Raw genomic sequence first — 13,123 nt, 5'->3', positions numbered from 1 at the left:
GCCAAAGTGGCTGTTCACTTACTGAATCGACATCTAGGACAACTCCATGAAGGCCAAAGGTTTTGAGCATCCCTCGGATGGCAAATTTTGGCAGGGCAGTTCCCACGGTACTGCTGGTGACATTGCTGCTGTCTGGAGAGCGTGTTACAACCGTGAGACCTGAGGAAGTAAAGGAAGACCAGTTCACCTTGGGAGGCCGTGCTGTAGGATCTAAAAAAGTTCTGCAGCATGTGACAATAAAAAAGGAGCATAGCTCAGCCTGTAAAGTAATAACAAAATGGTAAACTCTTCCAATTCATGAGTTAAGAAGACAAGTAAGCCATTTAAAAACAGGAAGAGGACTTGGATAAATACTTCTCCAAAAAGAAATAAAAAGATAACACATGAAGCAATGTTCATTATTACTTGTCAATCATCAGGGAGATGTAAGAGCCACAGTGAGACCCCTCGGCAACAGCAATTGCTGATATAAAGAGACAGATGGAACACACTGCCACACATGTGCAGAAACTGGAACACTCATACATAGCTGGTGAGCTGCTGGGAATGTAGGATGGTCCAGAATGTAGGGATGCTTTAGAAAGTATTTTGGTAGTTTCTCAAAAGGTTAAACATAGAGTTACCATATCACCCAACAATTCTACTCATGTTTATAGATTCAAATCTATTATAATACATATGTATTTCTCCTAGAGAAATGAAGATGTATGTCCATACAAGAGGGTGACACAGATGTTTAGAGTAACAGTATTCCTAATAGGCAAAAAGCAGGGCCAATTCAATCATCCATCAACGATGAATGAAAACAACTAAGGGGCATGTCTATACAATGGAGCACTGCTTGACAGTAAAAAGAATCAAGTATTGACACATGCTTTATGGATGAGTGTATTTAACTGTGTAAAGGTGTGTCACATTTGTTTAACTAGGCAAAGATGTGTTACATTTGTTCACATTCCATTTGTTTAACTAGACAAAGATGTGTTACATTTGTTCATATTCCATTTGTTTAACTAGACAAAGATGTGTTACGTTTGTTTATACTGCATTTGTTTAACTAGACAAAGATGTGTTACGTTTGTTTATACTGCATTTGTTTAACTAGACAAAGATGTGTTACGTTTGTTTATACTGCATTTGTTTAACTAGGTAAGGATGTGTTACATTTGTTTATACTGCATTTGTTTAACTAGGTAAGGATGTGTTACGTTTGTTTATACTGCATTTGTTTAACTATGTAAAGATGCCTTGCTGTTTCACCTTGCTTGCCTAAGATACCTGATCTAATAAACAGCTAAATGGCCAATAGCTAGTCAGTAGAGAGATAGGCAGGAGTGGAGGGCAGAGAGAATAAGTAGAAGGAATCTAGGCTTGGGAAAAGAGAATGAGAGAGGAGAGAACAAGGGAGAAAGAGAGGGCCCAGGGCCAGGCAGCCAGAGGCAGAGTAAGTCATACAGAAGGAAAGAAAAGTAAAAAGCTCTGAGGTAAAACATAGAAACAGATTAAAACAAGAGCTAAAATAAGACCAAGCATTTAAAATTAACAATAAGTCTCCGAGTCATGATTTAGGAGCTGGTTGGTGGCCCAAAAGAAAAAGCCTGCTACATTTGATATCCACCATGGGGCCTGAATTTTCACACAGGGCCTGAGATGGCAGAAAAGTAAGGAAAAGGAAAAGGAAAAGAAAAAAGCTGGCACACTAAGTAGAAACAGCAACCTAAGTAAAAATGCCTGCCATAATGCAGGCGCAAACTTCCTAGAGCTGGGGTGGATGAATGCAGTTCCCTGGCAAAGGCAGCTCCAGAGCAGGCTGCAGGCTTAGGCTTGGTGGTCATGGACCTGAGAAGGGGCGGAGCCAGCGGCCAGAGCCTCTTGCAGAGGGCCTAGCCTGCACTGATGAGCAGTTGCTGAGCAGTGAGGCCCCTCCCACACAGCTGATACCACTGCAAGTGTGCAGCTGCAGGCACTTACCAGAGTAGGATCAGGGGGAAACAGGTACAGTGTGCGTAAAAATGTGTGTAGGCTTAAGAAAGAAAAGAAAATGGATACAAACAGTCATAGAAAAAATAGTTTAAAAATAATAAAGTCTTTAAAGAAAGACTAAAGTAATATAAAAAGGATAAGCCACGTAAAGATGGTAAATACACAGGGAGTCTGGATCCTGTATGGTGTCTTGTTCAATTTTTTGAATACTGATGACTTAATGATAGCTGCTGAGAGACATGTGATTGTTAAGGGGACTGCTGAGTTAAACCAGCCTAGATATGTAAAGAATGCCTTAACTTTAAAATGGAAGTCAAAAACTGTGTTGTGTTGGGGAAGAGATTACCCTTTTGTTTCCACAAGAATCAAAAGGCTGTGGGTTTGTTCAAGGTTAATCGAGATCAGGTTTGATTGGGGGAGACCTCCTGAAAATCTTGGCTACAGATATAAAAGAAATAAACCTAGAAAAACTACTAGCCAGGTGATGTATATTTTACCTGCTCAAACATAAAAAAAATCCACAAACATCTTTGGTTGGGTTGTGTACAAAACACAGTCCATACTTGTGTTAATGCCGACATGTATGTTACCTTTGAAAGTCTGTGTGTTTTCAGAGCAAGGGGACCAGACACCAGTGAAAATGGGTGGCCCGGGTGATCCAGTCTCTCAGATGCCTCTGCTGCAGTTTCCTCAGAGTTCTGCATGCAGAACAGCTTTAAGGCTGCTGGCTGAGATGGTCCAGCCTCACAAACTATTCTAGCCAGGACTTCAGATAGGCCTTGTACTTTTTCTCACTGCACAGAGACTGAACAACAGATGTTATAACTAGTTTTCCCAAGACTTAACCATTATTTCAATTTTCTCAGGTTTCCTAAAGCTGCCATTGCCCACAGACAACAGGAAGCAGTCTAGAGATAAACATTCCCAAGAAGTGGAGTGGGTGTTTTTTGATCATTTGGTGGGTTATGGATGATTGCTACCATTAGGGGGGGATATAGGAATATAGGATAAAAAGACAAGTATTAACCTCAAATGTTTTACATTGGTATGGACTTTGGTATATTGATACAAATTTAAAGTTATTTTTGTTATATTGTACATATGTTTCTACTCTTGGTTGGGGTATTGTGCTTATGCAGCTCACTTAAAAATGTAATGTATAATTAAGGAATGCAGGTTAGTAGTCATCTATAATAATAAACCTGTAGTCATATTAGTATGTTTTCAAGGTTAAACAGATATATTTACATAGATAGATGGTCTTCAAACACATCAAAAACCTATAAGATATGGCATTTACGATGTTTTGTTAACATGGGCTTTTCATGACAGTGAGATGCATTTCCTCCTGACAGCACCAATTTACTTCAGAAAGGCTGATGGGCATTGAAGAACCTCCATGTGGAGGTTGCTTTCAATGTGGCAAAGCCAGCCATTTGGGAAATAAACTGTCCTTGCCTCGACTGCTGACAGTATACTGTTCAAGCTGGACATGCAGGACACAAAGGAAAGCAACTGCCAAACGGGGCAGTCTTGGAAGATTCCTGCTTCATAGAAAAGTCTGCTAGATAGTCTGCAGGGCACAAAGAAAAGTGACTGCCCAACTTTGACAAAACAAGGTGGGACAGTCCTTCAAAATTCTTGCTTCATAGAAAAGTCTGCCATATTTTCTAGGCCTGTAGGCCAAAGATGGATGCCCCAATGTTGCAGAGGAGCCTTGGGTGACTGTCCAGGCAGACATATGTCTCTGTCATTTCTATAGTTTTGGAAGTGGCTTGCACTGCACTTCCTGTTTGCTTAGGTAATATTATATCCTCCTGGGATCTTTGATGGAGTTGAAAACTAGATAGTTACAGTTTTCCTTAGTGAGGATAGAAGGTAAATTAGGTACAGAGTTTTGGACTCATCAAAATAGAATAGATAATAGAGTGATTTCTCCAAATTTGCCAAATGCAAAGGGACTGGATATTGTAAATGTAATCCTTACCTGATAACTGTTCTTATTATATATAGTCTTACTATGTTAAAGTTAAAACATTTCTTTTTATTTTGACAAAAAGGGGGAGATGACCCTGGAAAGAGGAGCAAAGTCTGAGAGATCACATGTTAAATGATTCCATCTGTAACAAATGCCCAGAACAGGTAAAACCACAGACAAGAGGGAGAGACACAGTTCAGAGTCCAGGGAGAGGGAAGGATGGGTCGATGGAAGAGCACAGAATTTTTCTGGGGATATGAATATGCTAAAGAATTAGATAGAGGAAATGGTTTAGTAGATACCCTGGAGCTGGAATTCTTCATGGTTGTGAGCTACCATGTGGGTGCTGGGAACCAAACTCAGGTCCTCTATAAGAGCAGCCAGCACCCTTAACTCCTGAGCCATTTCTCCAGCTCCAGCTATCAGGAGTTTTTGTGAAGATTATTAGGCTAAAAAAATGAGTGGCTTGAAATTCTTTGTGTATGTGTTTTTCTGTTGTTTCTTCAAAGTGTAATAGATTTTTGTGAAAAGCATATTTAAATTCTAAAAAGCTCTATAAACCATGGCCATGTGGTTTGGGTGTTTTATGGGTTTTTGTTGATGGTTGTTTGTTTGTGAGACAGGGTTTCACATAACCTAGGCTGTCCTCAAACTGTAGCCAAGGTTGACCTTGAACAGATCTTGTTACCTCCAAGAGCGTGCCACCATGCCCAGCTAAACCCGTGGCTTACTAACTCCGAGTCCACACCCACGCAGGAAGCCTACCTGAAGCCTGCTTCCTTCCTCTACTCTCAGCCCTGACACAGCTGCTTATGCCAGTGAGCTTGGAGCACATGGGAGAGACTACCAGAGGTCACGTGCCTTCTTGTGGCCCACCAGGACACTTGAAGGCTTCACATGAGAGTTTGGAGGTCACTTCACTCAGAGAAAGACCACCCTGGGAGCCAGCAGCTGCTCCTTTCAGGGGAATGTCACACACAGAGCAAGGAGGAAGCAAAAGCAAAACCTTTTCGGACTTTGTCAATTGTGAACTTGTTTGCTTCATCTTTAATGTCCTCAATGGTGGGAAGATAAAGGTCTCTTGGGATGCCGCCGTTCTCCTCATAGAGGAATTCAACTGTCTGCCGGGCGATGTCCACCATGCCTGCAAACACAGCACACCAAGTAACTCTCAGGGAACACAATCTTCAGTCCAATAGGGCACTGACTTGTGCCTGGGACGAAACAATGGAGAGTATTTCCGTGCCCTTGCTGGGAGGACACTTTGTCCTCAGTTTAAATACTAACGCCATCACTTCTAGGAGCCTCAGATGGACCTTGCCAGGTGTGCCAAGGAGAGAGCACCTGAGCCAGCACTGCTGGTGTGCATCAGCAGAGCACAAAGAGCTGGAGCCTCCGTCCAGGACAGTTCACAAGGCACACGGCTATGCTGCATCTAACTCGGGCTAACTGAAGAACAAACGGCCAATGAAGAGGAGGAGGAGAATGTGAGAGCAGTGTTTGCTTCTGACCCTGCAGATCTGGTGCCACAATAAACACATTCTTTAGAGAGGTGGAGAGCGGTGCTAGGCACCTTCTATCCACTACTGAGATGTCCTGTGGATCTGTTTGTTTTGAAAGGGTCTCCCTATATGGCCCTGGACAGTCTTGAACTTGCCACCCTGTCTGGATCACAGGCTGCACCACTATATCCGGCTGCTTTGTTTACCTCCCATAGGGAAGGATATGATTACACTCAACAGCAAAGCTGACAGTGTGGTATTAACTATTCTAACAAGCCAAGCAAAGAGATGGCCAGTAGTTGGTAACAAGCAAAAGGAAAGCACTGTGGGGGTCCAGCGAGGTGTTTCCTTTTGCTGTAGCTGTTTCAGACCCACAAGGTGTAGCCACCATGGACAAGACAATGTGGGCTGACAGGAGACTGCTTTTAAACAGCCCAGCCATCACACAGCTACAATCTCTATTCACTGGCCTTTCTGTAGTGAAAAGGTGTAGCAATGTGAGCACGCTTTAAAGGAAGGCACAGTTACAGAAGGACGTCATGGGAAGCAGCTGCTGCCGCCAGGGTGGGCAAGAAGCTGGGCTGAGCGGGACCAGATTTCAGAATTGCAGTGATCTGCAAGTTTTTTGAAAGGAATACTGCAGAGGAGGAAAACCTACTGTTTAAGGAACAAGTAGGGGGTCATGTGGGTCATGCAGACCTTGTGGGCGTCCCGCTAGCCTGCCCCAAGGGACCTGGTGACAGCAGCTGTCCTCTGGGTGCTGGGAGCCACCCCCACCCTCCTTCTGACCTTTGCCACTGCTCTGTTGAAGGGGAAATGGCACCACCGTCATTGCTGCTATGACACTGAGCACTGTACTGAGAGCACTTCTACACCCCAGGCTCTGCTCTTAGGAATGCCATGTGCATCAGGTTATTGGTTTCACACATACAGGGGAGGTAGAGATCACTCCTGATTCCATTCAAGATGGGGAAGCTCAAGCTCCATCAGCTGCTAAACAGCCCATCTGTGATTGCAGATGTGAGCATTCTCCACCAGGCCACACAGCCTCCCATGACAACTATTCCGGCTTCATAGTCACACTGACAAGGGAAATGAAGCCTAGCAATGAAGGCAAAGGACCCAGAGTTCACTGACATCAAACCAGACACACCATCTGAAGAGCCCCTCTCCTCAACTGTATCCCCCTCATCCCTCACGCCTCTCAGTGACTCTTCAGGAGAACAAAACACAGCAGACCTAGTTGTAAAGCACCCTTGATCTGGTCCAGGCCCGACTTTCGCTCAGCTTCATTGCGGAAGCGTCTTCGGATGGTAGGGAAAACCTTGGTCTCCCACGCTTTCACCAGCAGGGCATAGTGGTCCTCCTGCGGGAGAGGAAGCTCGTGAGCTGAGGAAGAGCTTCATGCAGGCACTTGTAGCTCTGTGCAAGGACCTGCCCTGCTCAAGGCTGGCCTAAACACAAGGCCTTAGGCACCCCACAGCAAGCCTTTCATCCCCCACCACAGCAAGCCCCACCCCCCTAGCAAGTCCTTCCTCCCCAGCAAGTACTTCCTTGCCTTCAGAGCCACCAAAGCATTCTCACTGTAGCTTGGATTCCCTGCTGAGCTACTACCATCAGGGTCCTTCACCCTTCAACATGTAGACCTCTCTGGAGCAGCCCAGCCTAGCAGACATGGCTACTCATGGGCAGTTCAGAGATGAATGTGCCAAGGTAACTACTCACACAAGGACACAGCAGAAAGCTAACATCATCGGCCTTGTCCCCGAGATGATGTCCTGACCCAGGCTGTGGGCTCTCACCTGTGGGATGTCATCATCATCATCGTCATCACTTTCATCATCTGCAATGGGAGGTGGGTGGGGGTCTGGCCCAGAGGTGATGAAATTCTCATAGCTGAGCTCGACTTTATAGTGGCAGGAGGTGTCACTGTCATATTCTGTAACAAAACACGGTTAGATTCCTTTCCTTTCTTCTCTCTTCTTTCACAGGTCTAGGGATGGGACTGTCTCCATTTTAGGTATAGCTTCGACTACTGAGGTATGTCCCCAGCTTCTGTCTATGTGTGCATTCTCTCTCTCTCTCTCTCTCTCTCTCTCTCTCTCTCTCTCTCTCTCTCTCTCTCTCTCTCTCTCTCTCTCTCCCGTCTGTCTAACTGAATGTTGAAATAGGTCTTGTTAAGTTGCTCAGGTTGGCCTTGAACATACCCTACAGCACACACAGGCCTTGAATTTATTATCCTCCTGCTTCAGCCTCCTGAATACCTGGGTTTATAAGCCTGAATCACCTGACCTGGCTTAATATGATTTTTTAAAAAATCATCAGAAAACATTGTAGCACACAGATTTCTACCATGTGTCTAATTCTACCATTTTATAATTACTTGATGATCTCAGTTTAAAGATATTTTAAAAAATGAGGAACACTGTAAGGTGAAGCGATTTCATACACATCTGGTTTCTGGCTTCCTACCCCATACTTTCTAGACAACACTTAGCACTACCCGGTGGAGCACTCCCAGGCTGGCCCTCTCCTGTGCCAGTCTTTATAAAAGTCTCTCACCACACCGCAGATGCCTGCACTAGCAGACTTGTGGACTTCACAGCACTAGCAGCAGGGAGAAGGATGATGTGGCTTACGTTGCTGCGCTGTGGCCACTGCAGCAATTCGGCATGGTGGCCCATGAGTGCCTGGGTCTGATGCAATACTGGTGCCGGCATCGTTGTCGCTGTCAGATGCCATAGCAAACGGCAGAGCCTCGAAGTTCGCGCTGATCTCCTCTGCCAGGTCAGTGCACAGGTCCGCAGCGTTGCGATGGGCCTGTCCTTCAGCATATGCAAACGGGCGGGAGCCAAAGTTGGCTCGAGTTTTTGTGTTCTAGAAAAAGCAAACAAAGGACTTAGGATTATTTAGATTTTCTTTCTTTCTTTTTTTATTTTTAAACAACAAAGTGCACTTCAGTGAATGTTAAACCTAAAGACCAGCCCAGGAGTGGGAAGCAGGAGAAACAGGCAAAGGAACAGGCATGTGTGTCCTGTGCCTGGAGTGCTGCCCAACCCACTCATTGACTCTAACACTCTTACCTTCTCCTGGCCAACAGTGTGTTACGATGTAGCCCAGGCTAGCCTCAAACTCTCAATAATCGTCTTTAAATTTTTATTTACTTATTTTACGTGTACGAGAATTTTGCCTGCACATATGTTTCTGTATCACACGTGTGCCTGGTGCCTGCAGATGCTAGAAGAGGGCACCGGGTCCTTGGGACTGGAGTTAGAAATGGATGAGCATCTCTCCAGCTCCATCAATCTTCTTGACTCATCTCTCAAGAGCAGGATTACAAGTGTGCACACCACACCTGTGCTGTTCATTTCTCTGCCCACAACGTTCTTCCAACTTTCCAAGACTAGCTAATGTCCAGGCCTGACTTAACCATCATGTCTTCAGAGCACAGGAATAGGATTGGTACTCAGAGACTAGATTCCCACTCTAAGCACTTATTGGTTTGTGATTATATACATGTTTCTGTGATTACTTGACTAATGTCCAATTCCTCTAATTGATTACAGTATAAGAGAGAGAGAGACAGCATCAATACCTTGTTCTCTGCTTCAATTCAGAACATGATGTGGTACTTGCACATAGACACTGGGCACGTATTTGTTGAATGAATGAAAGCATGGGACAGGATGAGACAGGAAGACCAGGGAAGCAGCTCATCTGGAACATGTGTTCTGCTGCAGCCTAGTGCGGAGTGCATGAGGAGGCATCTGACTATGGACTGGGAATGGACACAGATTAGGGGCTGCAGCATGTCATCAGTGATAATGTACCATAGAACAGCCGGTGTTCCTAGGTGCTCCTTCAAAGTCAACAGAAGCCCTCAAAGTGTGTGTGTGTGTGTGTGTGTGTGTGTGTGTGTGTGTGTGTGTCTGTGTCTGTGTCTGTGTGTGTCTGTGTTTTGGAGGTGCTGGGGGAAGAGAAGTGTTGAATTTTTGAGTCTTCACCAGAGAACAACTCTCCAAGTTTCTGCTATACTACGTGACTCAGAGGGCTCACTCTCCCAAGCTATCTTCAGAGACACTTCACTGGTGTACCATTTCTTGTTAAGGAAGGATGGCTGAGAGGTGCTCAGAGCAGATTCGTGCTAATTCTGGACACAGCCCCAGACCCAAGACTCAGGGTTATCCAGCAGGGGAAAGAAGCACTTGTCCAGGTTTGCCATGCCCATCACTGCAGGTAAAGGTTAGACAAAAGCTTTTCTCCTCCCCCTTCCAGTCAAGAAGACATTTCTTTAAAGAATGTATTCTTGGCCGGGCGGTGGTGGTGCACGCCTTTAATCCCAGCACTCAGGAGGCAGAGGCAGCGGGTCTCTGTGAGTTCGAGGCCAGCCTGGTCTACCAAGTGAGTTCCAGGAAAGGCGCAAAGCTACACAGAGAAACCCTGTCTCGAAAAACCAAAAAAAAAAAAAAAAAAAAAAAAAAAATGTATTCTTCTTTCCTATCAAGGTGACTTGCCTTTTTCTGAATGTGAACCACAGGCCACATCCCCCCAGAGACGTCCTCCAGGTACGGTGTGAGGCGCTGTCCGCAGTAAGTGAAGTACACCCGACCTTTGGCTGGCTGCCCTGGAGGAGGTGGGGTCCCCTCAGTCCTCTCCCAGCCGATTCCTGCCACATCACCTACAGCAGAGAGCAGGAAGAGCACACACATTTTCCCATTTTCCTATCAAGTGAACTGCTAATTTGCAACCATGTGACTGAGGGACAAAAGCAGATGTGCCTGTCTCCTGAGTTACACGATAGAGTCTCTCAGGGTAATGGCTTCAGAACGCTTTGAGACCTTGGTATAACTTGGTAGAACGTGAGTGTGGTATAACTATCCGACAACAAGAGCAAGTGCTTGCTTTCCACTCAGAGACAAACGGCCCATTGCCGACTGCCAAGTTTATTTTAACTTCAAGCCGTCTGGATGCAAGGCTGGCCCACTGCACTCACCAGGAGAGAGTGTGACATCGAGGCGGACACTCTTCCACTGCAGCAGACTGGAGCCATTGTAGTGTACAGCTCGGCCATTGCTGGGGGAGGAGAACAAGGGGTCAGGGCTGAGACTCAGCAGCCATGTGGAGGAAGGGAGGGAAGAAAGCAGGGAAGGAGGGGCAGGCATGCAGGGAATCCCATAGTCCTGAGCAGTGCTTTCCTAAACACTAACACATTTCCAGCGGCACTGTCCACTCAGGGCTTGGGGATATTCTGCTGTGCCTTTAGTAGTACAAAAGTCCAGCAGATCCCAGTCTACATCACAGCACCATAGTATATGGGCTCAGATGTGTTTGGGAAATGGAGAAAAACAAGTGTCTTGTTGCAGGACAACTAGGAAGGAACCATACTGAGGAACCATAAGCATCCAAAGAGAAAAGAACACTGTGCTGCCCCCACTTCCTCAAGCACACAACTGCTCTTTGGCTCCCTGAATACCATAAACACCTATGGGAAGTCATTTTCTCTAGAATACTGACCCACTTTTAGACAGGGTCTCACTATGAAGCCCTGGCTGGCCTGGACTCACTCTGTAGACCAGGCTGCCCTCAAACTCATAGACCTGCTGGGATTACAGGTGATCCCAAGCACGGCCAGTGGCACTTTTCACTTCTGCTCTTTAGCTGTAGCGGGAACACTCACTTGTGGAAAAGGCAAGTGCCCACTGGATTGGTCCACGCCCCGTCACGCTTCTCAGCTTCTGTAGCAAAGCCAAAGGAGACGATTGGTCCAGTGTCATCGTCAGTGTCTCCATAGGAAACAATCTCAATTTCCCAGTAAAAAGATGGGGCCTGAGGAGACACCAGCAGAGGGTGACCGTCAGAGGGCGCAACAGGCAGGGCATACCACCTACCGCTTCTTCCCAGTGGGAAGGATGTGAAGAGGCAGGGTGGCCAGGAGCTTCTCACCTGAACTGGCAGGGGGGAGGTGGCGTAGATGAAGGTGCCCCGGGGAAGACCTCCTCCAGCACTGGGGTCAGCCAGGAATGTGACAGAGGTGAGGTGAGAGGAGAACATGCAGGCACGGACTGGAGGGAACACTCGAGAAGGGCTCCAGGTGATCTCTTTGGGCTGCAGTTGGGGCAGGAAAGAGGGGTTCACTCAACAAAGCAGACAACAACAACAACAACAACAACAACAACAACAAAACAAACCCTCATTACTCTCTCAGAGGAGGTAATTTTTATCTTATATGATTAAAATACTGGTTCTTTGTCCTTTTCATTTTTTGTTGTAGTGTTGGGAATGGACCCCAAGGTTTTACACCTGCTGGGCAAGGCCTCCCATTCAACTACATCATCCCTGTCCACCCTAAATAGAAATTATATCAAAAGTATCTCTTCTGGGCTACAGAGATGGCTCAGAGGTGAACAGCACTGGCTGTTCTTTTGCAGAGGACCTGAATTTATTTTCCAGCACCCAGTTCTAGGGGTCCGATGCCCTCTTCTGGTCTCCTCAGGTACTGTATGCATGTGATGCAGAGACAGGCAGGCAAAACATAAAATAAGTCTTTACAAGAGTAAAGCTTTATTTCTATTTTATTTTGTTAAGTCTAGCTTTTTACCCCAACATGAACTTAATTTTTTTGTTTTGTTTATATATTTACTTATTTTTGGTCTTTTGAGACAGGGTTTTTCTATGTAGTGCTGGCTGTCCTGGAACTTGCTCTGTAGACCAGGCTGATCTCGATCACTTTTCCTGTGCCCAGTCCTACTGAAATTACTCCCCTGAACCCCAACTGCTCATCTTCTTACTCGGCTTTCCATTTCTTCTTGTGCTTGTAATGGTATTTTTTGGTAGGACAACCTTAGTTCAGTATGTAAAGAGAAGCTGTATCCCAAGGACACTGCTCAGATGGGTAAGTGTCTGTCCTAGGTCAGCTGCCTGTCTCCTCATGCTTCTAATACTTCACTCAAGTGCCAGGCTTCCCTATGAGACACAGCTTCTCTCTCTCCACCCACCAATTTCAACACACCCTACACAAAGGACATGGCTGCCCGGGCACCATCAGGTCACCATCAGGACGAAGTGTGCAGAGCACAGGGTGCAGAGCACAGAGTGAACACTGCTGTTGATGGGCAGGATAGAAAGGGCTCACCTTCTGCTGAGAAGGAAGAGCGGGAGGAGAACACACTGACTTTTAAATGACACCTCATTGTTTCTACCATGGTAACTGAGGATGCTGAGATGTCAAGTGATGTTTGTGCATGCTTTTATTTCTATGCATTGATTTATTTGCATGGCTGACATATATAAAATCTGCCCATCTCAAGTTTTGGTATGTTCGTGGAGTCATGTAGCCATGCCCACATTCTGGTCTAGAGCATTTGTTTTCTCATTGTAAGTGACCCCACACTCACTGGAAGCCAAGCCCTAGCCTCTCACCCACTTCTCTCCTCCCAGCCCTTGTCGACACCAACTTGCTGCTTTATCTTTTCTGTATACATCAATGGAATCAGGAAATCTATGGTACTGTGGGTAGCCTTTATATGGTTATGCCATAGCTCACTGCTTGGATATGTATGTTGCTAATTCATTCAACATTTGATGGACATTCAGGTCATTTTCACTTTCGACTACTGTGAATAAAGCTGCTACAAACAAAAAACAGCATTTTTCCATCTTT

General features: G+C 45.7%; 1 protein-coding gene across 8 annotated transcripts in view; it reads right to left on the bottom strand.

Annotated features, from left to right (window-relative positions):
- Positions 1-13,123, bottom strand: part of Hectd4 (HECT domain E3 ubiquitin protein ligase 4) — a 173,616-nt gene that overhangs the window by 35,483 nt on the left and 125,010 nt on the right. For all 8 annotated transcript variants that reach the window (XM_076560985.1, XM_076560978.1, XM_076560980.1 and 5 more), the window contains exons 46-54: positions 11,407-11,568; positions 11,141-11,289; positions 10,457-10,536; positions 9,978-10,141; positions 8,103-8,340; positions 7,266-7,402; positions 6,703-6,829; positions 4,968-5,105; positions 23-159 (exon numbers count right to left, since the gene is read on the bottom strand). In XM_076560985.1, the coding sequence (XP_076417100.1) occupies positions 23-159; positions 4,968-5,105; positions 6,703-6,829; positions 7,266-7,402; positions 8,103-8,340; positions 9,978-10,141; positions 10,457-10,536; positions 11,141-11,289; positions 11,407-11,568 (1,332 nt within the window). The remainder of the gene's footprint in view (positions 1-22; positions 160-4,967; positions 5,106-6,702; positions 6,830-7,265; positions 7,403-8,102; positions 8,341-9,977; positions 10,142-10,456; positions 10,537-11,140; positions 11,290-11,406; positions 11,569-13,123) is intronic.

This window comes from Peromyscus maniculatus, chromosome 23, assembly GCF_049852395.1.
Source record: "Peromyscus maniculatus bairdii isolate BWxNUB_F1_BW_parent chromosome 23, HU_Pman_BW_mat_3.1, whole genome shotgun sequence".
Taxonomy (NCBI): Eukaryota; Metazoa; Chordata; class Mammalia; order Rodentia; family Cricetidae; genus Peromyscus; species Peromyscus maniculatus.
This window is presented reverse-complemented; position numbering and strand designations above follow the sequence as displayed.